This window comes from Anser anser (assembly GCF_964211835.1).
Source record: "Anser anser genome assembly, chromosome: 6".
Classification (NCBI taxonomy): domain Eukaryota; kingdom Metazoa; phylum Chordata; class Aves; order Anseriformes; family Anatidae; genus Anser; species Anser anser.
The window spans coordinates 20,884,151-20,909,400 of record NC_139726.1 but is presented as its reverse complement, the minus strand read 5'-3'; the positions used below and the strand labels follow the sequence as shown (position 1 = coordinate 20,909,400).

At 35.2% G+C, this 25,250-nt stretch overlaps 1 protein-coding gene across 3 annotated transcripts in view; it reads right to left on the bottom strand.

Annotated features, from left to right (window-relative positions):
• UBR3 (ubiquitin protein ligase E3 component n-recognin 3) overlaps positions 1-25,250 on the bottom strand; it is a 104,299-nt gene that overhangs the window by 49,843 nt on the left and 29,206 nt on the right. For 2 of the 3 annotated variants that reach the window (XM_083842450.1, XM_083842451.1), the window contains exons 8-24: positions 24,222-24,450; positions 19,872-20,051; positions 19,046-19,179; positions 17,305-17,391; positions 16,638-16,703; positions 16,459-16,548; positions 15,480-15,608; positions 15,350-15,402; positions 14,538-14,671; positions 13,954-14,038; positions 12,328-12,470; positions 10,138-10,234; positions 8,329-8,470; positions 7,540-7,644; positions 6,649-6,822; positions 4,519-4,979; positions 1,531-1,619 (exon numbers count right to left, since the gene is read on the bottom strand). In XM_083842450.1, coding sequence (XP_083698576.1) covers positions 1,531-1,619; positions 4,519-4,979; positions 6,649-6,822; positions 7,540-7,644; positions 8,329-8,470; positions 10,138-10,234; positions 12,328-12,470; positions 13,954-14,038; positions 14,538-14,671; positions 15,350-15,402; positions 15,480-15,608; positions 16,459-16,548; positions 16,638-16,703; positions 17,305-17,391; positions 19,046-19,179; positions 19,872-20,051; positions 24,222-24,450 — 2,398 coding nt within the window. Of the gene's footprint in view, positions 1-1,530; positions 1,620-4,518; positions 4,980-6,389; positions 6,420-6,648; positions 6,823-7,539; positions 7,645-8,328; positions 8,471-10,137; positions 10,235-12,327; positions 12,471-13,953; positions 14,039-14,537; positions 14,672-15,349; positions 15,403-15,479; positions 15,609-16,458; positions 16,549-16,637; positions 16,704-17,304; positions 17,392-19,045; positions 19,180-19,871; positions 20,052-24,221; positions 24,451-25,250 lie in introns of all 3 variants that reach the window. The other variant, XM_083842449.1, reaches the window with a different exon arrangement.

The window sequence follows — 25,250 nt, the reverse complement described above, 5'->3', positions numbered from 1 at the left end:
AAAGAAACAAAAAGATGGTACTGCATATTCATCAAAAGGCATGCCCCAAAAAAATCACATTGGACACTTCAGATACAGCAAAACTATAAACAGAAATCAAAATATTTTAATATTTATAATGCATAAATTAACCAATTTACTTTTTTTCATTAACTTATATTTGATTAAACAGCTTTGTAGCTTGCCTGGAATGAATTGAAATATTTCATGATTATAAAACTTAGATACACATTTCATTACAAATATCACAGCAATTTGTTAAAGGCCACCATTAACCTGAAGCAGAGGGATTTATTTTTGTTCTTTACAAGTTCAGCCTGAAAGGCAGCAACGTTTCCAAAATCTCTTGCATGAAGTTCCACATTATGATAGACAAACAATAGCTTCACACTGAGATAAACACTCAAAACAAAGATGTAGAAGCAGGTACACTAGCAGGCTACAAGGCCTCTGGAGTTGTCACTGCGTGACTACTTAACACCACTTTCACGCACTAGCCATTCTCAAGTATTTCAAGAGCTCTATCTACTGTTCTTAATATGATGTTACTTGGTTTATTTTTCTACTTTTTACATTTGTCCTGCAGTCAAACAGCTAGAGACAGAACAGTGGATTCTGTTCCATTCCAGTTCATTGACATAACTATTCGTAATTTTCACTTAATTACATCCAAGCAAGCTTGAATGGCAAAGCAGTTGTCACAGAACATATGTAGAAGGTAACAGAGCAAAAACTGGACAGTCTATGCAGCCAGGAGGAAGCTATTATGAAATTTTTGAAGTGCAATGTCCAGAAAACAGTTGTGTTCTCATGTTTTCCCAATAGAACATGTCCGTATTACACAGAGGAGGAAAGTTAAGGAAAAAATAAAAGATTCCTGCTTTTTCATATCTTTCAAAAGTGCTAGTTTTCAATGAATTAATCCAGACAAAAGTATTTTTCATTCCTCAGTTAAACACAAGTAAGCTAATCAAGATTACAGGTTTCTATACAGCAAAATACGAAAGAACTTATCCTCAAGAAAAACAACTGATTTTGCTGTATAGCCTGTAAGTGACACAGACTACAGCATCATCACTCAGAGCAACTAAGATCATCTGAAAATTATCCTTGCCTCATTCTATACATTAACTAAAAATACAAAACCTTTGCCATATTAAAATTTGATGCTCTATGGTGAAATCTTAAATTAAATGCAATCTTGAAGAGACAGACTAACTTTGGAAAGTTTTACATTAAAAAGTAAATACTTTACAACACAACAGACAAAATGTAATCACACCATCTACTGTGTACTAAAAAAAAAATAATTTCCTTCAGATAATGTGCTGTTCTTAAGTACTTTCAAGATCGTTTAGCTCATTCCTTAGCAATTACATGCTCAGTATTATCTGCTCTAGAAAACATGACTAAGCTGCATAATTCTTTAGTGCAGTGGTAGAGTCTGTGTGGCTTTTTGTTTGCTTTTAACTTGTAACAGTAATACTTGCGTGAAAAAAATTTACAGTAGTCAACAACACAAAAACTTACCAACATCCATGGCAGTTTCCATGAAGCTTTTCTGCCTTGAAGCAAATTCAGCCAACAATTTCTGCTGCCTTTCTCTGGCCTTCTGTCGCCTGCGTGGAAAAAAAAAAAAAGAGAGTGGAAGGATGTGGAAAAGGAAGGTGGGGGGAAGTAAGTGTAAAACGGAAGAAAATAATTTATACTGTCAGGTTGATTACACTTACCATGTTAAACAATCTCATTCAAAAATTCTAGTTTTCTCTAAATAAAGGATTAATTTTCAAGAATAAAAAAAGAATCTATTATTCTAAAAGTAGACTTTAAGAAATAAAAACAAACCAGCAAAAGGTCTAAAGTCTGAAAGGAAATAATGAAATCCAGTCCTAAAATATCTCCAAGGGATCCTTAACAGATTAAGGCTTGGTATCATTAAAAACAGAAAAACAAACTAAAACACCAGCACCACCTAGGACCTTATTCTTGAAAGTTATCTTTCTGCTACACAAAGGAAGAATAACAGAATGAAATGCCAAGCGTTGCGCAAAAACAAGTACTCACGAACAAACAAATTAACCAACTTCTACAGGTAGATAATAATAATAAAGCCTACCTCACTCATTTTTGACATCAAGCCTGATGCCAAGGGAAACAATTATGAATAACTTCTTTTCCATCTAAGGCTCCTCATACTGGTGTCCTCTCCCCGACTTCCACCCAAGACACTGCCAACCAGTAGTTTTTATACCTTGACTTAAGTTTGAGATAGCCTCCAGTTTGAAAGCCCTTATCTTTCTGGAGCCAAGCTGACTTCACTGAATTTTTCCTCATTGTTTAACACAGCTCTAAATTTACAAATGGAAGGCATTAGTTAAGAAACATTCTCATCTGTCCTTAAACTGTATTAGTGACCTATCCAAGGCAATATGACCAGCTATTCTATAACTCCTCTATTGTTCCAAACATTAACTACAGAACAGCAACATCTTTTGTTAGTTCAGCAAAAACAGTGAGTTATTTATCAGACAATACTTAAATATGCCCCCTATTTTTCATCCCACTGCCATCTGAAAAATTACTCTTCTCTCCACAATGGTACAACTCACCATATATTCACTCTAAAGCCAATATCACAAAGATCTTGATCCAAACCTGCAAAGGGATGTCCAGCTCCCAGTTCCATCTCCACTGAATCTGTATGGTACCATATAAGTTTTTACTTGTACTATTTGCTTTTATTCCTTTGCAGTGTAACAAATTAACAATACATAGTAATATCCCATCATTTTTCCCCTTTTAATTTGTTTTTCCTGAGTATGGCATGGCTTTTAACACTTGCTGTCTCAGATAAGAAGACCATTAAACTACATTTCTGTTCTCTTCTTGTTTTCATCTTCATATCCTAAAAACCAATCCTTCAACGTTTTATTTATGTATCCTATTATTTTTATAGAAACATTTCACCTTGTTTTTAAAATACCCTGTGGGATGTACCATTTACATTTAGTTCTGCATAATCTCCTCATTCCTGTGCTCATCAGTGTCTGGTTTTGCTATATTTTTACACGTGTCACTATCTACTCACTACAGTATGCATATTTACCCAAGTTGCCTCTTCCTAAAGTACCAGGAAGTACTTCCTAAAGTAACGCTTTGACAAGAGGTTACAGACAGAGGAAACGGGAAAATTCAAGTGGGGAAAATCAAACTCACGCTACAGCTGCTCACCACACGGAGCTTGTGAAAACCTATGTGTCCCATGGATGGGGACTTCACACAGCACTGCCCCAGTGCAGCTAGGGAAGCTCTATCAGTGCTACAAATCCTTTTCATCAGTACTAACAACAATTTTTTTTTCCCCACCCAGTTAGAGACAACTAGAGTTACTGACAAGGATTTCAAGAACAATCACTTGGCATCTGAGTACTCTTTAGTCCCCAGTACTGCCTAATCACCACTGTCCTGGCACAGAAACAGACTTGCACAGGCTCAAAGCAGCTAACGTAACACAACTTGTTACCCTGAAGTGCCCTGTTTATATGTCAAAGCTTCGAACTTGTTTTCTTAAAGGCACCTTAAAAATCTGAGTACCTCTGTCCCTTTGTCTGTCACATTTTACTGCCACCATTTCTCAAAATAACTTCTATTTACAACAAACTTAAGATTCATTATTTTTGAGGATCATATCAGGGCGTTCATTAAACCTGTTTTTATTTATTTCTCCCTGGGAATTTCTCAATATACGTCTCAGCTGAAAGCAGAGTGACTGTAAATAAAGGCCTTTAATAAGAAGACATAAACAAACTCTGACAGATTCAGAACAGCTCTGTAATTTTCCATGATGGCCCACAGGGATATGACACTGCAATTGAAAAATACTGCAAGCAGCTCAGGCTCTTTTCTAGTTCTGTATTTTGGTTTCTGTAGTGACAACCCCTTGCCTGAGTGATGCCAAATTTGTCATTATATGTCAAAGTAACTAAAAAGGGTGATCACTGAACGGTCAGTCTGCTTGATCTTCATTAATACAAAACTGGACTTGGAAAAAAAAATAAACAAAAAGTAAGTGAAAATTACAGCCTGACTATAATAAGCAATGACATTATATATGATATAATTATATGTATTATTATGTTATATAAGCAATGAGATTAGTCACTTCAGTTATCACATTGTTCATTAACAAATTCCACAGGTCCCCAGCTCTTTTATGGATTTGAGGGGAGGAAAATAGTCACTCAGACTCAAAGTACTGGAAACATTCATTTTTACCATTATGTTAGCCCTAGAATTTAACTTAAAATGTAAGTGCACACAATAGTTACTTTCAAATATCACAACTTTTCTAGAGGGAAAGAAATAACTTTAGACTTTTCTATATGGAAAGTTAGTTGATAAATTGATTCCTATGCTTCTCCCGTACATAAATCTAGCACTACTGAGCACCAGATCAATCAATAGATGCAGAACACACACTGCTCTTCTACCACCCCATTATTTTCTTATTAATGTTACCTTTCTTCTTTATCCAAAGTTTTCTTCTCTGCAGAACTAATCTTTTTTGGTGGTACAGGAGGTGTCACCTTTCTGCATATCTCTTCAATTATACGTTTATTCAATCTGCTCTGTACAGCAGCTTTCAATAAAATTCTTTCTACTGCTGTCATTCCATCACCATGAGAGTATCTTGGAATTTCTGGGTGGATTAAAACATCCACATCATCCAACCACGGAGGATAGTAAGAGTTCTGTTTTCCTGACAGTTTGTGATGCAACTTAATCAGCAAGGACAGTATACTTTCTTTGACTTCCAGAATGGCTGTGGTTAGCTGTGGAGTTGCACCAGGTGCTGACCATTTCATCGATGCTTTTGGCCGAACCACTTGATTTGCCTCACTGGTGTTCCGATTGATGATTTCTTGAAATTTTTTTCTGCGTTCTGCAACCAAACTGAACACTTGAGCTGTCCCCGAATTCTTGGAAAAAAATATAAATTTTAACTTTCAAAATACAATTATAAACAACATACATTTATAAAACTACAGAAAATATTTTAAATTAGGATGAAATGTATGAAACATTTAAAGGTTCTCTCTACTGAAATACAGCATACTGAAATTTTGTATATCAGAATATTAACCCCACGTCATACTTTTATACAAATCTGAAATATGCAGCTACATAAAAAGCCAAGTACAAAAAAAAGGTCTATAACAAAACAACAACTGGCTTTACTCTTGTTAAACTTAGAATTCTGTTCTCCAAGGAGTAGTTTCTTACTAAAATTACAGATATGCCTGAAAGAGTATCCTTAAGCCATTTCTTTATCGTTTACTAAGTTTACTGAGCACTGCTGCACAACATAACACAATCTCACACAGATGAGCCCTGCACATCCCCATGAGCACTGTCCACCTTATGTGGATTTATTAGGTGACACCCGGAAACCACACACCCATATTTGCAAGCAGAGCTTGCTATCTAGCACCCATGAGCGCAGTTACACTAATGACAAAGCCTATTCAGATGTTTCTGTTCTATGCTACCCTTCTTTGCATTCCCAAATTAAGGAAACATTGAAGCAACTCACATATACTGAAGCCATAGTGGAGATGTTTCCTGAGTATTTTGAACATAAGATTCAAAACTCATTAACATCTTACCCACCTCTCAGAAGTCTGGGCAACCAAAAGATGCCAAATACTTCAGAGATCAAGTATAAAGATGGGATTCTGAACTTCACCTAACCTACCTTGTTTGTTTTAATCTACCGTATCTAACATTCCTACTTCAAGTTTTAAGGTATTTTTTTCCCTAATATTAACATGCAAAAGGAATATCTAATGCATTTCATTACAACATCTTTCTTTACGTCCGGCATACAATAATCAGAAGTGCTGTATACAAAAGCAGCCTTTACAGAGAGATTATATTATCTACTGGCTACAAACCTTTTGGTTTTGCCAAAAAAAAAAAAAATGTATTTATTGCCATTAATCATTTCAAATGCACTTGCAATGAAAAGTTAAACTAACCGAGATTTGAGAAAGCTAGAACTACTTTATATTATTAAATGTTAGTGATATCTTGGCAAGACAAAACCAGGCCTAAACAAAAAGCTCAAGCAGTAAGCTAACAATGACATTTTATATTTGATAGAAAGTTTTAATTTGAAAATATGTATTAAAAATGTAAGGACTTTTTTTTCCTTAAAAGTTTATTACCTAAAATTAAAATCAAAAATATGAAAAAAGCATGAATCCTTTCAATATAAATTAAAAGGAAATTCAAGAAAATTAGAAAATTCCACTGAACATCAAGGTTAGAACAATTAAAGCCGTGTTGCTAGTTAATTGCTTAGGAGAACAAACTGCACACAGATCTACCTCTCTCTGAAGGCTCTTCCGCCTTGAACACTGGTAGATTGAGGACAAAAAAAATCATTAAATATATCATTTGGAAGGAGATATGTGAAACAATTTCTTTCTGCTATCAGTATACTTAGGAAAGATTACTGGAGAAAAAAATAGTATCCTAAGAAATTTATAAAAAGCGTAAGAAATACAGCCTACACCCCCCCTCCCCCCAAAAAGAGACAAAAAAAATAGGCAATAGGAAAGAGACCATTGCTTTTTATATACTTACCTGTGATGAAGCTAAACCATCTGAACTGGTACTTGCAGGTGGTTCTTTCTTCACTTCTGGAGCAGTTTCTGGTACTCTTACACGGACATAGTTAATGAAGTGACGCATGTTAGAAACCAAGTTACTACCTGGAAACCAACTGTCATGGCAACGTTCTTGTCCACCTGCAGATTCCTTAAAAATAATAAAAAAAAGTGTACTTTCTCTTATGTGTCACAATAATTTATGCAGCTTTTATAACTGTACTGCAGAAACCATCACCTCTTCATGAGATGTGAATAGTATGTACCTCACTGAAGCCCATCTAGCTTTTAATTATAATAACTGATACCTACCCTGAGGACTACAGCTCTGATAAATAAATATATAATATGTTATCAACACTATGAAACAAAAGCAAAAGAAACTACATAGGGTAATACAAAGCTGCATAACCTAAGATTAATACAAACTATACACAAGTCAAGCTCGAAAAAAAAAGAAAACCAGCAGATTGTTAGTCATAAGAAAAATATCACTGACCATTTAAGTGTCCAGTGATAATTGTTTCATTTGAAAATCTAGACATTTAACCAAGTTTTAGATTAAATTCCTTTGGTTTTTTTTCCAATCAATTTCAAGAACTGATTTACATAATAGTAAGGATGCAACTTATCTGTGTTGCCAGGTTATCAGTACAGAAACCATTTCAACATAAGATACTAAATTTCTCTTCATATGAGTATGCAGTTTTCTAATATTTATTGCTTAGTTGATTCCTGCTTAAAAAAATGTTTTGTTCTAAACCACATGGTAAAATTAGTAAACATCTTTTTTTTTTGTTAAATATTGAATCATTAGACAAAACTCCCCCCCCCCCCAAAAAAAAAAAAAAAAAAAACCACTTCTTACCTCTTCCTCTGATTCTTGTTCTGGAGAATTTTCCAACCCCAGCTCAATCAAATACAAAACCATGCAGAGGACATGTTCTGACAAATTCTGATGATCCATTAATATCTAGGCAGAAAAATAGACAGACACATCATAAAAGGTTTTATCTTTGATATTCCCACAATCTCTATTACAGGAAAAAAGCAGAAATTTCCAAAAGCATGACAGACATCTGTAACCTAAATTGGGAGGTAAAGCAAGAAAACAGAAGTCTCATATGAATAAACTCAAAGCACTACCTACCAATTTCCTTTGTATGACCTTCCAGGTTACCGACACCAAGAAAGGTAGGAGGCCTTGAGCTATATATATATAGTTATATAGTTATATAGTTATATAGTTATATAGTTATATAAACTATTTATTTATCTTTATTTCTTTATTTATTTTATATACATATATATATATAATTTTATTTCATGTGCTTTTGAAAGTTGTATTGTGAGACACGAGCATCAATTAAAAAGAAAAGACTAGGCAGGCAAAACAACATTGATACACTATATGGATTTTAACCACCTCAGTCATTTTAATGTCGTTTTGTGTTTTTTTGTTTTGTTTTGGCTCAATTAGCAAGAGGAAGAACAACTCTAATTGAAAGCATTTCCTCCTAAGAACAAAAATAAAAAGTTATATAAATTTGAACCTGACTATTCCAAAAAAAAATCTATGAAAATATGATGATTCTAAGCACTCCTGCTCTAGGAAGTAGAAGTAAAATACTAGACTTAATGAGAATTAAAACCGTACCTTGTAAAGAAGTGTGAACAGCACTATGTGCAAGGTTTTACAGTGTAAAAGCTTTATGAGACCTTTGTAACTTGGATGTAGTGGTGTTCTCTTCTTGTAAGGAGGCCACGGGTTGCCAGGAAATTTACCACTTTGCTTTAAACTGTTGAAACAACAGACTTATGTTAGGTACTGCAATAATGTGGACAGCTGTCACTGTTACAGGCCCATGCAGCACTCTTTATTCAGACCAACTTGAGAACTGACGACTATTTCTCAGCCATTTAATTTCTCTAAGCAACATTCCAAAAATTGGAAGTATACACAGAGTCCGGTCCTACTTTTCTGTGGATTACCACTGCTTGAAATGACATTTATAAAGCTATATAAATTGTTTACTACTGCTACGAACTTAAGAATTCTATTTTCATTCTAAAAGGCAAATAGAGCGAGAAAACTTTTCACATCACTAAAATCCATGTATTAGTCAAACATCAAACATAGAAAATTCTCACCTGCAGTATTGGGTTATAGGCAACAGCAGGAAATGCTAGACATAATTTCTAACTTCATAGATATGACTGTGTTGGTAGAGCCAAATATACTTAAGTGTTAAATTCAATGTGGATCCACATTTCTAATACTGAGCTGGAATCCAGTGCACTAGACAATGCAGATACTTAGCATTACTAACTTTCTCAAAATCACTTACAGTGTATGTTTACAGTGAGTCTTTGACTTAATACAATAAGCACAAGGGCAGAAAACAAGTATAGTGAAATTATCCTAAGAATTTTTTGAACCTGGTCTTTATTTCCCAAGTTATGAAATAAAAGAGAACCAGATAAAATTAGTAGAAATTCCAGTCTGTAAGGGTAAGAAGTTGTACTGCATAGAATGTAAGGGACAGAACAAGGACCAAATCTTGTTGCATCTTAGAACTTAAGAGTGCCCATGAGTGTTTTTTTCCAGTATTTCAATCAGAACTCATTTAATTACCCCATGGTTTCTGTCATACATGAATATACAGAAATAAATGCATCGTCTTGAACATAATTTCAACACACCCATTACAGAAGCACAGAACGGTTATGGGCAGAAGCAATCTCTGAACATTATCCAGTCCTGCCCCCCCACTCAGGCAGGGACACCTAGAGGTGCCCAAGGACATGTCCAGGCGGCTTCTGAAGATTTCCAAGGAAGCGGACTCCCTAGCCTCCCTGGGCAGCCTTTTCTCAAGTTCTGACACATGTACAACAAAGGAGTGCCTCCTGATGTTTAGACAGAACCTCTTGTGCTCCAGGTTCTGCCCACTGCCTCTTGTCCTGGCACCAGGCACCACTGAAAAGAGAGCCTGGCTCTGTCTGCTTTGCATCCTCCCTTCAGATATTTATACACCTTGATAAGATCCCTCCTAAATCTCCTCTTCTCCAGGTTGAGCAGTCTCAGCTTCTCCTCACAGGAGAAAGGCTGTAATATTATGTTCCATTTACCTAAATGTGAAATAAAATAAAACAAAAAGGCTACTTTCTTTAAGTGACTTAACTGATTTTGAAGTCTAACTTTTGATTAAGTATTTGGTCTGCAATTATATTCACTACTTGGTCTGTATCACTTCAGATATATTTTTAAACATTTATGGAAGAGTATCAGACTAAGTTATTCATTACACTGCCTATAAATTTATAAGCTATTCACTCAAGGACAAACTTGAGACCTGAAAACATTGATAACATCATTAACATTCCCAGGCAGCAAAAACAAAGATAAACAAAACAAAAAATATTTTGCTGTGAACAACATAACATTTCTAAATCTGATCCAACTTACAAGGCTGTGTATCTGTCCATTGCAGACTGTACATCTCTACGGTAAACTGTTCGGAGTATTACCATTACAGGGTCAAATTCCTTATCCCAGACTTCAGCTGTTGTTTAAAATAAGTCACACGTTAAAATTCTCTTTATAGACATTACAACTTATTCCAGAGTTCCTTCTTAATTAGCATTATGTAATTTTCTATTATATAATCATTTTTTCAGCATAGTACATATTTTTTTAAACTCTTACTAACAATATTTCATACTTCCTATATTAATAATTACTCCTACTTATGAAGTAATACTACTTATCTAGACATCATGCTTTCACCATCAAAAATATTTTTTCTTAGTTCCAAAACAGAAAATTAATTATTAAGGCAATAGATCTTTTCTATTAAGCAACTTTATTTTACTGTCTTCTAGGTTTGTTTTCTGTTAGATAGCACTTCACTATGTGGGGAGCAGAGGAGAAAGAATGATACATTCCTGATAAAAAGACAGCTGAAACACATGCAGAGGATTTGATTTTTTTTAATTCAAATTAATTTGAAGTATATTTAAGCAATTTTAAGTAAATGAAGGCAGCCACAAAACACGTTTCTCTGTACTTTTCTGTATGCATCTTGCTTCACTCCTTTTTATTTCAGAGTATATCTAACAAAAGGTTGTAATTATTTTTCAGTTGATACTTGATAAGCTCATGCACACTTGAAAATGAGGAATTAAAGACTTCAGAGCAGACAGCAGGTAGGTAATATTTAACTATTAAGTGTGGTGAGCCAAATGACTGTACCTTAACATAATCTTTCGTTCAGTCTTGACAACAGCCAAGTTCCTTCTCAAAAAACGTGATCAATCATTTACAAACCTGCCTTCGTTTTTTTAACTAGCATATAAGCATTATTTTAGCATTTAAATCTTACTTATTCCCATTTTCTTTTGTAGCTTTAAAGAAATATGCTGAGTGGCTTCTCAGAGCAATCAAAAATAAAGAAGTCTGAGCAGAATATTAGTAAACACATTCCATTTAAATGCTAATTCTTATGGACTTGTAAATGGAAAGTTTCCAACCTAAATGCAAATTAAGATGTCCCACTCTACAAACTGTTTTGAAGTGTTTAGCTCCTGTGACACAGCAATATGAACTCAAGATTCAACACAAGAAGGAAAACAAGGGATAACAGAAATTTAGCTCCACCAGCAGGCATAACACAACGTAAGCATTTACAACATTCTTCCAAGTTTCCACAGGCAAAAGAGAAAACTGCCTACAAACTAAACAGCTTCAAATTGTCAGACCCAACACTGTCAGTTCTCAAGTCATCCCGTAGGGAGGAAGGAGTTAATTCATCTTCAGCCTTGCTATGAGCTGAAGCACAACCAGAGCACATGGAGCATTTCAGATTCCTAGGAGGCTTATCTGCTCAGTGACAGGAAACAGTAATGGAACACTGAGTTCTTAGATTCTTCCTCTCCTTTGATGTATCAACACTGTTGAATCCTATTTAGATGGAAAGCCGGATGGGGAAAAAGCTTGTCATTTTTGTACTGCATGCACTGTAGAATTATAGAACAATATTCTGTACCTGGTCTAGCTTGAACTTTGTTCTAGAGCCTCACTATTGACTGTGAAAAACGTTAGACTGAGATATTTAAACAAGATAGAAGAATTATGTATCATGATATTTCTAATTATAAAAATGTGAGCAGGTTCAAAAGGAAAGTCTTTGCCACTGATACCCCGCTCGGGTAAATACTTATCAGTAAAAAAAAAAAAAAAAAGAGACACATTCAGTAATCACACGAATGATTAAATATATAGATCAGTGAAATACAAATAACATGATCCTTCAGTTCTTCACTTTTCCCATACTTTCTAAGGACACCTGGTTAATACTAGAAGCTCACTTTTACTCTACAACAAAGTGTAGAAGTAAAAGCCATTAAGAAGCTTTAGCAATGCTCTTAAATATAATAAAAAACATAATATAAATATAATATTATATCAATATATAATATTATGTAATTATAAAATATACAGTTGTATGATTATAATATATAAATATAATAAACAACAATGGAGAGGTCAGTTTTGTTGTTGTTTTGGGGTTTTCATTTTTGTTTGTTTGAAACAGAAACAAAAAACTGCTTAAGCTTCTTACTAGTGAGTATTATGAGAGCACACTGATTACCATACCTTTTGGTGTATACATTCCTTGTTGCATGGAACCTCCAGGTTCAAAAACAGGAGCTTTAAAATCAGCAACTGCCGACAAAACTGATTCAAAGCTTAAGCTTCCTGGAATAATTCCACTTTTAGGATTGGGGTTTTCTGGAATGTAATGCTTTTGTTAAGGAAAGCAAACGTTACACTTAATTACAGTACACAACATTTTACTTCCATCAACATTTTCACTGATTTCAGAGGTCACACTTGGGCAGTTCTCTGTGTTTACCACAAGAGGTCTGTATGCTCCAAATGCTATGGTTACCAGAGTGAACCAATTGTGTCTACGTCTAGTTTTTTTTTTAAACCAAGCCAATTGTTACATGCTTACTCAAAAGATAAGTATTAAGTGAGAACTCAAAACTACTAACCCCAGTGTATATAAACAAGTTTCTGTGTTTTCCACCATTTATGGACACTTAGGCTCTCTTAATACCAAGACTATTTTGCATTTACAGCTAGGTGCAGAACAAGCAAGTAAATAGCTTGGTATCCACACACACCATGCAATTCTCCATCTGGGACTGGCTACTTCTCATTTTAGATAGTAATACTTAATCAGCCTACTGACAATACCACAAATCACAAGTAGCAATTGCAAATAAGTGAACTTCCACTTAGCGATAAGTGACTGCTCGTATAACAGATTTACTTATTTTACATACTTTGGTGAATCGCTTAGGAAAAATAATCAAGAATGGGAAATTGCAATATTGGGAACATCACAGAAGACATATGAAAATAACTTAAATGGAAACTGGTTTTGAAAATATAATAAACAGAGATAAAATTGTATATGATATATCCTGAGTTGCTAGGATCTTACCGTAACAATTCAGAATCCATATTCTGTATTTCTAACTCTCAGACTCCTCCTTTCCTACTTTTATAATACCTAGTATTTTGCCTAATGCCTACCACTGGATTGCAAGCCACTGGGCAATCACTGCAAGGTATTTAATTTGCCTATGCAGCTTAACATTTACAGCAGTAAAACCTGTCTATTTGTATGGAACTGTTCTGGGATGTGAACCCTTATTATTGTGCAGAAAGATCTAGAGTTTGTTCTTATTCAGGCAAGATACTTTCCCCCAAAACAGATACATTTCACTTTAATTTCAAAGCAGCATTCGGAACTGCTATTATCTGCATTTTTAGCTTTTGATATAAAAAGCAATAGCTAATATAAGTGGCTTCTTTTTATAATAGGATATAATTAACAATAATTAAAGGCTAAAAACCAGATAAACATGACACTTGGTTACACTTTCTACAATGTTATTGGAAAACAGACGTTTTGCCTTTCACCTGACTTTTGTAGTGTTAAAACAACAACCATAGTAATAAAAAAATATCAGTTCAATATTTTGTATCAAAAACTATTTTAAAGTATTACAAAGTCTTGCATATTCTGTACAAAAGACCAAAGCTGGAACAAATGCTTTTGCTGACAATACATATATGCAAACATATCTTTACAAAATTTGTTATAATTACATAAGCTGAAAACATGATGTTCAAGCTCCCAAATCCCACTACTCTCCAGTACCTGTCATTTTCATTCACCCGTATTAGTTAATATACTCCAAGGATATGAGATCCAATAATGAACTGTGCGTCCTGTCATTCATACAGAGCTGAGCTACCATCTCTGCTCTGAGGATCTCATCATCTGTCATTCCTAGAACAATAAAGTAAAAAAAGCTATTAAAACACCATGACCTAAAAACACACAATCAGCAAACATCTGTCATCAATACAAGATATATTTGATACAAACATTAAGTAATGATATAGTGCTATAAAAATACAGCAAAATATGGGAAGGGGCTGCGCACAAGGAGCTGCACTCAAAGGTTGTGAAAGGGACATAACCTCAAACAGAATAAACAAGTACAAACTGAAACTGTCATTCTGAAAAAATATAACAAATCTTTTTGCAATCACACACAACTAAGTCACTTAATTTCATTAAAGCCTTTTTTCTCCTTCTCCACATATTTTGTCCATTTCTAATTCATAAGGGATTAAAATTCAGTAACTGGTGAGAATGAAACCATGTGTTGAACACTCTTAGTATTTGGCTAATCAGCTTTATTGTAGCTACTAAAGGTTGGGAGACTTGAAAACGCACAGCCATATTATTTATATATGAGTATCCCTACAGCAGTGGTTCTTACCTAAATGTAAACGAAGACTTAACAGAAGGACCAAAAACGTTAAGGCTCCTTCCAACATGGACCTTTCATGCTCTGAATCAAGAACTGTATTTTGATGCTGTGATGCCATTGTTAACAGATCTACCACCTTAAATCTACATAGCAAAGAGCAAAGTCAGAAACATTGTTCTCCAACATTAAAATACTAATGTTAAATGTACTGTTTAACTCAGGGCACCATCTAAATCAGCTCTAAATTAATACAAAACAAAAAACATGTAATGCAGGAATATGCAAACAGATATGAAAACTGTTAATTTCAGATTTTTTCAGAACTGTGGAATGCGCTATAGTGCTATTTACTCCACATGAAAACACCTTGTATTTATGAAGATATTGGAGTTAATACCAATTAATGTTTTTAAACCCTGATTTTATTCTATACCCAGGAAAGCAGACATCCTTTCTCTGGCTCTTAACATTGCAGTTTTATTTTCTACTTCCAGTTAGCATATTCTGAGAGCTTACATATGAACTTGTGAAAGGAAAAAAAAAAAAAAAACCACCACAACCCACAAACACTACCTCACACTCTGAAGACACTCAGTAAACATAATATCTTGAGCTTCACTACCATAAAACAAAAGCCAATCATGTATAAAGTTGAGGATATGAGATAGCTCTTTATCCCAAGTCCTTATTTATGTATCAGTTTTGGCTAGGCAAAGTTGTTCCACTAAAGACTATCAGATATGCACCTTTTCTCTCACATGGCATTAATTAGTCAACAGCGAGGAAAACATTGACCAAGAACATTAATCTTTTAATCCTACCTTTCAAAAACCGATGAAATAAAATAATCTGGGTCAAGCCTAGAGGCACAGACCTGTGGAAAGAATAAATTAACTTCATTTAGTAGTTTGTTTTCAAACAAACACTGCCTTGGCTTCTCAGAAAACTTACTTGCAGCAGATAAATGTCAGGATCAATCATTGAATTGCAGAAATGAGACTGCACGTAAGTCATTGCCTGTCCTTTAATTTGTAGGCCATTTCTAACCCACATGTTGCTATGAATTTCAGAAAGGCTTGCCTGTTCAGGAAAAATGAAAAAAAATATAAAAAAATTGATAATACAGCTGTACAATTCTATGTTAGCAGATCAGTGTATTATTATACATATTCACACACATATACTGTAATTGAATAATAATTTACTTCTCACAGTGAGTCAGGGATGAAAAGGAATGAGTGCAAGTCTACGAAACAGATACCACATCTCAATACAAGAATGTATTTCAGACAACGAAAGTGGTCAAAGCCAATGCAGTGATTTTTTTCCCCCCTCTCCCTTCCCTTCCCCCCACAACTGCCTTCCCCCAAATCTTAAAAAGGACTCCAAACATTGTGTTATCAATGGTTAAAAAGAAGTTAGGTATAAAAGTAGTGATTACAAATACTGCTCAATATCTTTTACATAAAATAAAATTTTATAAATAAGAATAATGCTGCAGCAGCATCCACTCTTGAATTCATTTTGAATTTTCAGTTTGAGTTTTCTTTTCAACTTGCACTCCACTAATAGCTACTCCATGAACAAACTCCTGTATTCAAATTTGGTTATCCTGATACCCGTTTTGGAAGTGATCTAGTGAATATTGTCATCACACTTCTCTAAATTGTATTGTTGACTAATACCACATGTGATTTTGGAAACAGGAGGTGAAAAAAAGTTCATCCAACTCAGTATATTCTATTATATTGTCAATTATCGCTTATTTTGATATTTTACAATTAATATTCCCCATTATTAAATACTTCTAAATACGTTCAAATTACCAGGGCTAAAATAATCAGATAAGTTTTTTTGTATTATTATTATTTATTTATTTATTTAATTGTGTATCTCTACATCTGCATCAAAGACAGAAGCCTGCCCATACCTGAATCTGAAGTGGGTGAATCATTAGTTTCATCAGCATCTCCTGATCCGGCAAGATAGTATCCAGATCTAGTTCTTGGCACTTGACAGCCTAGAAACAAAAGCAAGTACAGATTGTACTGAATAATCATACTCAACAGCGATTTTCCATCTTCTGCGCAACTAAAAACATGTGCTTACCTTACTTAAAAACATTGCAAAGTAACGATGCAGTGGCAAATGAAAAGTAACCTGGTTCGGAGCTGGCTGAAAATAAAATACAGATATTTTAACATCACGTATAAAACAAAAAAAGCCACACACCTGTAAGTGTCTTTGCCACAATCACCAAGAACAGTATCTTGCATGTGGACTTACTTTCCACTAACCTAGTATATGAATTAATTCCCTTGCCCTTTCTGAGGATTCAGAAATGTCCCTTATTCAGACTCCCACAGATAGTCTCTTACTAAGCCCCCAGTAGGTAACAACACCCTGAATTGACTGAAGGAGTATCCTTGCTAAGGTAGCAAAGCTGCCTCCCCATTACTATATTGAAGGGGACTTTTGTCCTGCCACAACATTCAGCAGAAAAGTAATACAGCAGCATTTCTGTGAAGACTCATGCATATTAAGTTTGCACCAGCAAATTTAAATCATTAAGACTCCAGAAATACAGGATCCTAGATTACATTGCAACTGTTAACTACAAAATATGATTTCAGCAAGGCAACCCCTTTTCTATCAATACCTCAAATAATGGTTTAATTGGGGCTGGAGAAGTGTTTGAAGAGTTCTCCATGGCTGGAGAACCCTTGAAGTTTAAGAAGAGTTCCGCAGTGCCTTGCTTAAATCCATTGATACATACCTCATCTACAAAATTGATAGCATCAAACCAGTCCTGAAGTGCTTCAAGGCAGTATCTGACAACATTTCTTGTGTATTCTTGTGTTTCCTGCAGTAAGAGAAACCACTGTACTATAGCAGCCAATACAGTGTCAGTAAGTGTCTCTGTTTTCCTATTATGAATGCACAGGATTATTTCAAGAATACTTTTACATTACTGTTTATGCCCCCATCATACAGAAATTGATAAGTATTCAGATAGTTTCAATGCTACTCTAGATGCTGAGCATTTTAATGGTGAGAAATAAGGCACCTTCAGAATTACCAGCTGTTCTTATTAGCTGCAGGTTTGTTTGGTTTTAATTTCTGTATTTTTTTTCCAAAAAAGTCAAAATGCAAGCATTAAAAGAAGTCTTTCCATGCAATCTAAAGGAATTGCTAATATCCTGTAAGTTTCATCTACTGAAACATCTTTACAGACTTGTGCTAACATAATGCACATGAAACGTAAGGACAAAACACTTCTACACAGATTTTAACAATAAGAAAACCTTGTTATGATTGTATAATAAAGTATAACTTTATAACAATGCCCTAATACAAAAATATTTTTTGGATTAAATGTATTTCAAGTCTAGAGGTGCGCATTGCCCTCCAGGAGCAAAGCAGGGGCACACAAGAACGGAAGGAGGAAGGGGATGTAAACCAAAGTGCTCTGCCATCAGAGGAACTTAGAAACCCTCATTTCTTACAGACTTTTCCCTTAATCTGCCCTTCTCCCTAAACAGACTCTAAACCTGCCTCATACTCTGAGGACAGCTATGACACCCTTCTCACGCAAACAGTGATAGGTCTTAAACAACAACAAAAAAAAGCCCCCCTGGCCCTAAGCTAAAAAAAAGTATTTCGAAAAAACAGCAGTTGTAATTCAGTGTTCGAAAGACATATTGGTATATTCATACTGTATCAGTATAATTTATATCACAGAAAAGCTTTTGCAACTGCCTAATTTTAACTGTTTAATAAAATGGGTGGTGTGCTCATGTGCATTTTTTCAGTGCACAGTTCAATTCAGGTATTACTGTCTCATAGACATTACGAATCTTAAATACTTATCTTTGAAATTAGCTTATTATTTAATAAAAAGAACCATAAATTCTCTATAAAGAGGTGCTTATTTTCCACACATGTAAATATTCCTATAACGAAATGGATTCCATTTTCACCATTATTTTTTATAACTTAGAGTCTAGAAAACAGTAAAAACTTTTTCCTCTAGTTAGGAGATGAACAGATGTCATAACCTAAGAGGCTTTTACATCATGCTGTTACTAAAACAATACAAAAACATAATTACTCCACCCCCCCCTCATAAGGAACCTTCTATATGTAGACACAATCAATATTATAGTCCCTTTAGGGACAACTTATTTATCTCCCTTCCCACTGAACAAAGGCAGAATGGGTCAGAGATCTCTATCAAGTTCTTCATCAGATTAGACATTATTCCATATGTACAGTCAGTTCGCCCTAATCCTAACCCAAACTTGTGGTCCCAGTTTTGGAAATAATAAATTAAGTACAAGCATGAATCCTATACTGATTCCATAGTGAATATGGGTTGATCACAATATTATATATTCAGTAGACAAAGACAGCAAGAAACAAATCTTTTCAAATACAAAACAGACAGGACTTTCAGATTTGAAAACTCAAATATATCATGAATAAAACATGAATAATGACAGAAACGTTGGTCTTACCCTAACTTTGCAATGTGACAGAAGACCCCACATTGGCTGGGCACAGGCTTCCAGCTCAGCAGCAAAGGCAGCATAGTACGTCTGTGACTCAAACTCCACATGCTCATTTAATTCTCGTTTATTTAAATTCATACCTTCAAATAGATAAGCAGAGTTATAAAAAAATATCCAACTAGGCCAAAATGGAATGCAGTACTTTCAGCGTTATACAAAACTTCTGGAACAAGCAGTTTGAACAGGAGTAGATCAAAAAAGAGCAACAGCTATAGATTGGCTAGCCACTGCAGCCCTTGCTTGTCTGGCAATGTTAACATGGACAGCAGCCCTAACCCTCAGTCAATGAACTTCTGGATGGAATATATCTGCAACTCTTTCTAGGCACATTTACCAATTGAAAAGTTCATGATAAATATAAAATGTATATTACATATAAAATACTCTATCATAATAACCACATGCATCTTCACAGCAAATGTAGAAAAAGATCCAAGTTTATCAGGTGATTTTACTCAATATTTAAATTTAGAATTACACCAGTAAAACTTCCAGTGTAAGTTATGAATTGCACTGTAAGTTCAACCTAACAATTGTGGCACCATGAATCTCACTCAGGTATGATGCAACTGCTCTTTAATCAGTTCATCCATTACATCTTTTATTCCTAGAAAATCTACCTGGTTTCTAGAATATATTGTACCCTTCCAGAAAAGGGCACTTGAAGAATATTTGTGAAACATTTACATGTAACAGTATAAGGATTTTGCTACTGTGAACATTAAGCTGTCTTAGCATACTTTTATCTGTACAGATTTTAAAAGTCGCATACCTTGAAAGAATGATACAAAATTCATCCATGTTACCAAAAGACCATGATCTTCCAAAAATTTCTTTGCCACGCTTTGGTGTGAAAGAATGTTTATAAAATCACTAACGAGAGGCCAGTAAGTATTATTCTTCAGTAGTGCTTCCCCACAATTCACCACAACATGTAAACTATTTTCTTCATCTAGATTAAAAAAGAGGGAACAACACACTCTTCTGCTTTGCAATTTTAAAATAAAGTTACTGGATAACACAAAAATAACAATTAGGATTTATTGTCATCTTGTGGTAACACACACACACACACTGCAGAAAGGTGTTATTTAGTCTGTGGTACTCGAGGTAGTTTCCTATCTATGGACTCATCACCATAGATGCCACTCTAGTAGGAGATGCCCATACTTTGAACAAGATCATAACCTTTAAAATGTCATTTGAACTGTAGCTGCACCAAAACTCCTAATATTCACTGTCACCCCAGTGACATGAGAATCTGTCGCTTGCTTGTTTGGGAGCATTTAGCATAGATCAAAGCCTTCTTGAAATCACAGAGTCCAGTCAAGCAAAGAAACTTGATCTCCAGCATGTCTGGACTTTGTCCCTAGCTCTATGCAACAGGGTGGGCAAATTTCTCTTCCCTCTGTGCTCGCTCATCAACAGCCACCTGACAGAAATTTTTTCTTTTCCTCTCCTCTCTGAAGAAAACACTGTGCCAAATTTACTGTTTTAAGAAAGCTTTCCAACTAGTTTCTAACAGAAGCAAAACTGACAGTTGGTGCCCTAGTGGAAGTAGTGCTGATACTCAAGCGATACAGGCTAATAGATGCATTAGTAAAACCATCACAGGTATGCCTTTCTGAATATTGTCAAGATGCACAAAAAGACCAAATACAATTTCTTCTATGAACATGTGAAACCAATTTTGAACTTGACATGCTTCCAGTAACCAAGCTACCTTACAGCATGCAAACGGGAATCTGGTGATCAAAACCTACACCAAATCTTGAGTCTGAGGAGAAAGACAGAAAAGGATTTCCACTCTGAATCTGGGACAGAAAGAGGGTTTATGCAGTTTTTCAAGAGTAGGACAGGAGCAGGTTCCCAAAAGGAAGAGGGAAGAAATTAGGGCAGAACGGAGAACTCTCTTCCCCTGAATCACAGAAGTACATCTTCTGCTCTACATCTGTCAAATAAATCTGACTGATTTTTATAAGAAGGACCTCCAGAAAGAACAGTAAGGAAACAGGATTGATCCTGGCTTCATGATGCATGGGATATAACCTTCCAGCCCCCCTTGCCAGGTATTATCCTAACTCAAGCCAATAGAATTAAAATCTTGCATCTGATGGTCAGCCTTGGGGATGGCTCATATCCAGTTTAGATGCACCAAAGGGCCCTTGTAGTTACGCTTTATGTGGGCAGAAGGGCCACAAGCAGTACGGCATAGCCAGAGCAAAAAGACATCGCTGTTAAGAGACTCCAATCTCTGGCCAATGAAGCACGTGTACCTGGACCAGTTCCCCCTGGTATATATGTAAGCAACTTTTTTTCCTCTCCTTTGCTATTGAAGAACACACTTTTTTCCTTTTACTCCAAGTTGTTTCATTTTCTTGATTTACTGGTACCAAGAAAGAAAACAAAAAAACATTCTTACCTCCATTATTTTGACAGAGGTTTTCTAACTTAATAATAAAGTATTTTGATCTTGACAAATTTTACTTCCCAAGAACATAGTACGGTTAGAAAAAAATGAATCAGATTTCATCCTGAAAAATATGCTGCTTGTGTTGTACGCAGCTATGAACAGATACTTTCTTGTTACAAGGCAACACAGAGCTCAAAATTCTTCAACTGACTCCTATCTGTTTCACTGAGTTCCCAAAAGGAAAAGGAAGCCAGAAGTTTAAGAAGCTGCACAGAGCACTTCTCTGCCACAATTGATCAAATGCTCCTTAATCACTCGTTACCTTGTGCATCTGCAAAGGAAGGGAACCAGGTCTGGCTGTTCGGCTGCCTGGCTCCCATGTGCTCGCATCGCCTATCCAGGAACAGGATAGGATCTCAACTGTCTCTGCCTGAACCCACACAAGTACTTCGCAAAGAACCAACAGCTAGCTACATGTTCCTGGATTCTCCACCCCACTAAAGTGGATAGAAATCCAAATTTATTTTAAGTCGGCCAAGGCATAGTCACTTCTTCAGAGTACTCTGCAAGTCAGGGTTATGTAAGGGCAGTCAAAGGAAAAGGGTTTTGGTTTTGATTGCTTGTTTTTAAGAAGGAGCCATTACCAGAATATTTTCTGTGGGGGTATAAATTCTTCCATTAGAAGTTCAGTAGCAGAAAAGTACTGGGGGGGAAACCCTCTAAGAGCATAGGGACATCAGTCTTTGTGGGGAGACAGTTTTACCATCTGCACCCACATTTATCTTCACCCTTTCACACTGGGAGAGGAGTAAGAAGAGCTAGTAATGTGTTCCAACTTGGCATCAGTACGGCTCCCAGGTCAAGTCTTTGTTTCAGTAACAGAGGTTGTCCATAATCACTTGGCATTCACAAGTACCCTAAATTAACTGTATACTTTTAACAGGTCTCCAAAAGACAATTAACATTAGTGAAAAATGCAAATTAAACATGCCTCAGCAGATTCAATTTTTGGTATATGTTCTCCTTACTCCTCTTCAGCATACTTTCTCCATCTATTCATTGGCTGGATTTGCAAGTTTTCTCTCACTCAGATCCTATAATGACCTACTTGTTTCCACTAGCTGCACAAACAGAATTCTTTTAAATTTATCTCACCAGCATGGACTTGTAACAGACCTCTTGCTATTTCTAGCATCATAAGGTATCCCTTGAACTAAAACACAAGATACAAGCCCACAGAACTGCAAAAGAAGGCCAATAAGAACGAGAGGAAACAAAACAAAGTACTTAATTCAAATTTTTCTTGCAATTTACAGTCTGCCTGACCCCACACATACAAAGCAGCAAGGAGGAAATGTTGTGAGCACATTAAGAAGCACCCAGACTGATTCCACGATGGAATCTTAGCTAAGACAAACCACTGGTACTGGGGAAGTAGGTAACATCACACCTTGGGAGAGCTGCTCCACAGACGACAAGTGTTTTCTCACAGATCTATGACAAATAACTGATGTTATTTAAATTACTAGCTCCAGCTTATATAATTAACTACCATGAAGTTTCTCCAGATATTGCCTAACCACAGTCATACCCCTCTCTCTGCCCTGATGCAAATTCTGATCCATTACCAGAAAGCTAGCAACATACCATAGTGAACAAGTAAATTTCAGAAAATGCTTTGAAAATAGCTTTAAATGCAATTCCACCAATACGGCATTAGTTTAGCAAAAATCACTTCATATACAAACTGTAAAACAACTCATGTAGGGCACCAGAAAAATTTTCCATGTTGAGGTCCAGCTGAATGAGAGCACATGTTATAGCTAGATGATGGGGAATTTCCCGTTTCAGTACAAGGCATTCTGTATTAGGCTATACGGAGAGTGGGCTAAGAGATCAATTACTTCAGACAAAAAAAAACAAATTTCATGCAGAAGTTGATGATATTTATCTAGCAGCAACACTCAACCTATCTAGAGTACTTTTGAGTTCAGACTAGGATAAAGAGGGCTGAGACGTTTGCGGTCTGTTCGGTACAGGAAAGCACAAAAAAGTCAATCAAATTTGTTGTGCCACCATCTTCAGATAAGGACAAGTAAAACAAGGAATAAAACAGAAGGAAACAAGGAAATAAATGAGGAAAAAAAACAGAAATAAGACTGCTGTTTTCACTATAAAAGTTATACACTGATTTAAATTCAAATTGCCACTCTGTCAACTAAAAGCATGATCAAATGATAATATTAACAAAGTTAAATCATTCTCCCTTAATACCACCAATCCTTATGAAGGTTAAAAAAATAATTTCAAATACTTCAAGTAGTTTGTGAAATACTGCAAAAATATAGTTTAAATGAATAAAAGTCTCAGTTTTCATACGTAATTTCTCATCCAAACGAGCTTCATAGCATATATCCACTTTAACCAACAAATGGAGCACCTGCAAGATAGTGCTCTATTCTAAATTATGTAACATTCTTACAAAAGAAAACCCTACAAAACAGGATAAAATATCAATTCTTGAGAACTATCCACATTTCTAGGAAGTTTTCTAGGAAATTCTCAGACTCGGTCTCTACCATATATTGCTATATCCTATGCGTTTTGGAGATGGAAGGGAAAACGCGCTGAATTTACAAAAAAAGATATTAAACTTTCTATAGAAACAATTTATTTACTATCTATGGAAACAAGAAAAAAACAACCTACCTTGTAATTCACTTTTAATAAGGCAACTTTCCATCATATATAATAGAACTGTGACCATAATATCCAACAGCTGACATTCTTCTGTTACTTGGCGTGCAAGTTCTTCATTGCTGAACAACTGAACACTGATATGCACAATTCTATTAGACATAGTGTCTGATTCATGGCTTTTCTTCAGTGTTTTCATAATAAAAGCATAATGCTGAACAAAAGTTTTGGTAAAAGCAATCTGAAAATTATGAAAAAATTTGATGTTAACAAGCACCATTCCTTTCATTATAAAATACTCTCTTACAAAAGTACTATTAGTACATCCTTGAAACACCAAGTTACCATGGCAAACCAAAACTGATGGTCCCATGTCTAGTTTTTCCTGAAACACTACACACGAAAAGACATCTATAAAGAGGGGTAACTTATGCTTCCAATATTATTAAGTAATCTCAAAATCTAACTTTCTCATTATGTATATTCTGAGAGAAAAAAACAACCCACAAACACAGAAATGTTGAAACAAGAAACGTAAGGTCACAGCATACCTGTGAAAGTAATAATGTTCTAATATTAATTTATCTTTTTTTTTTTTTTAACATCCTAAAACAGGGTGCCATGTCCCAAAGTGACATACTACAAACAATGAGATCAGTGGTAATTAATAAAATGGCAGTAACTTGATCACTTGCAATCATCTACCTATTGAGTAAGGTTTTTATTCATCTGTCAAGGATGACATTTTAACACTGAATTTCATCTACTGTCAGAGTATCCTATTTCTTTTTTAATAAATCGTTATTAAAAGCTTTATTTTTTTAATTAAGTGCTTTCTCCTAAATAACTGAGTCATCAACAAGCTTTGCTATTCACCATACAACTGTTTTTTCTAAAATCAGATCAGTATTTAAATATGTCGACCGATACGTATGAGTCTTGGAACAATTTCCTGGGCTGCCCCATTAGCCTTAACTTACACTGTAAACCAACCTGCTGCACTGCACATACACATGTGCTTATCTGCCAGCTTTGAAATCA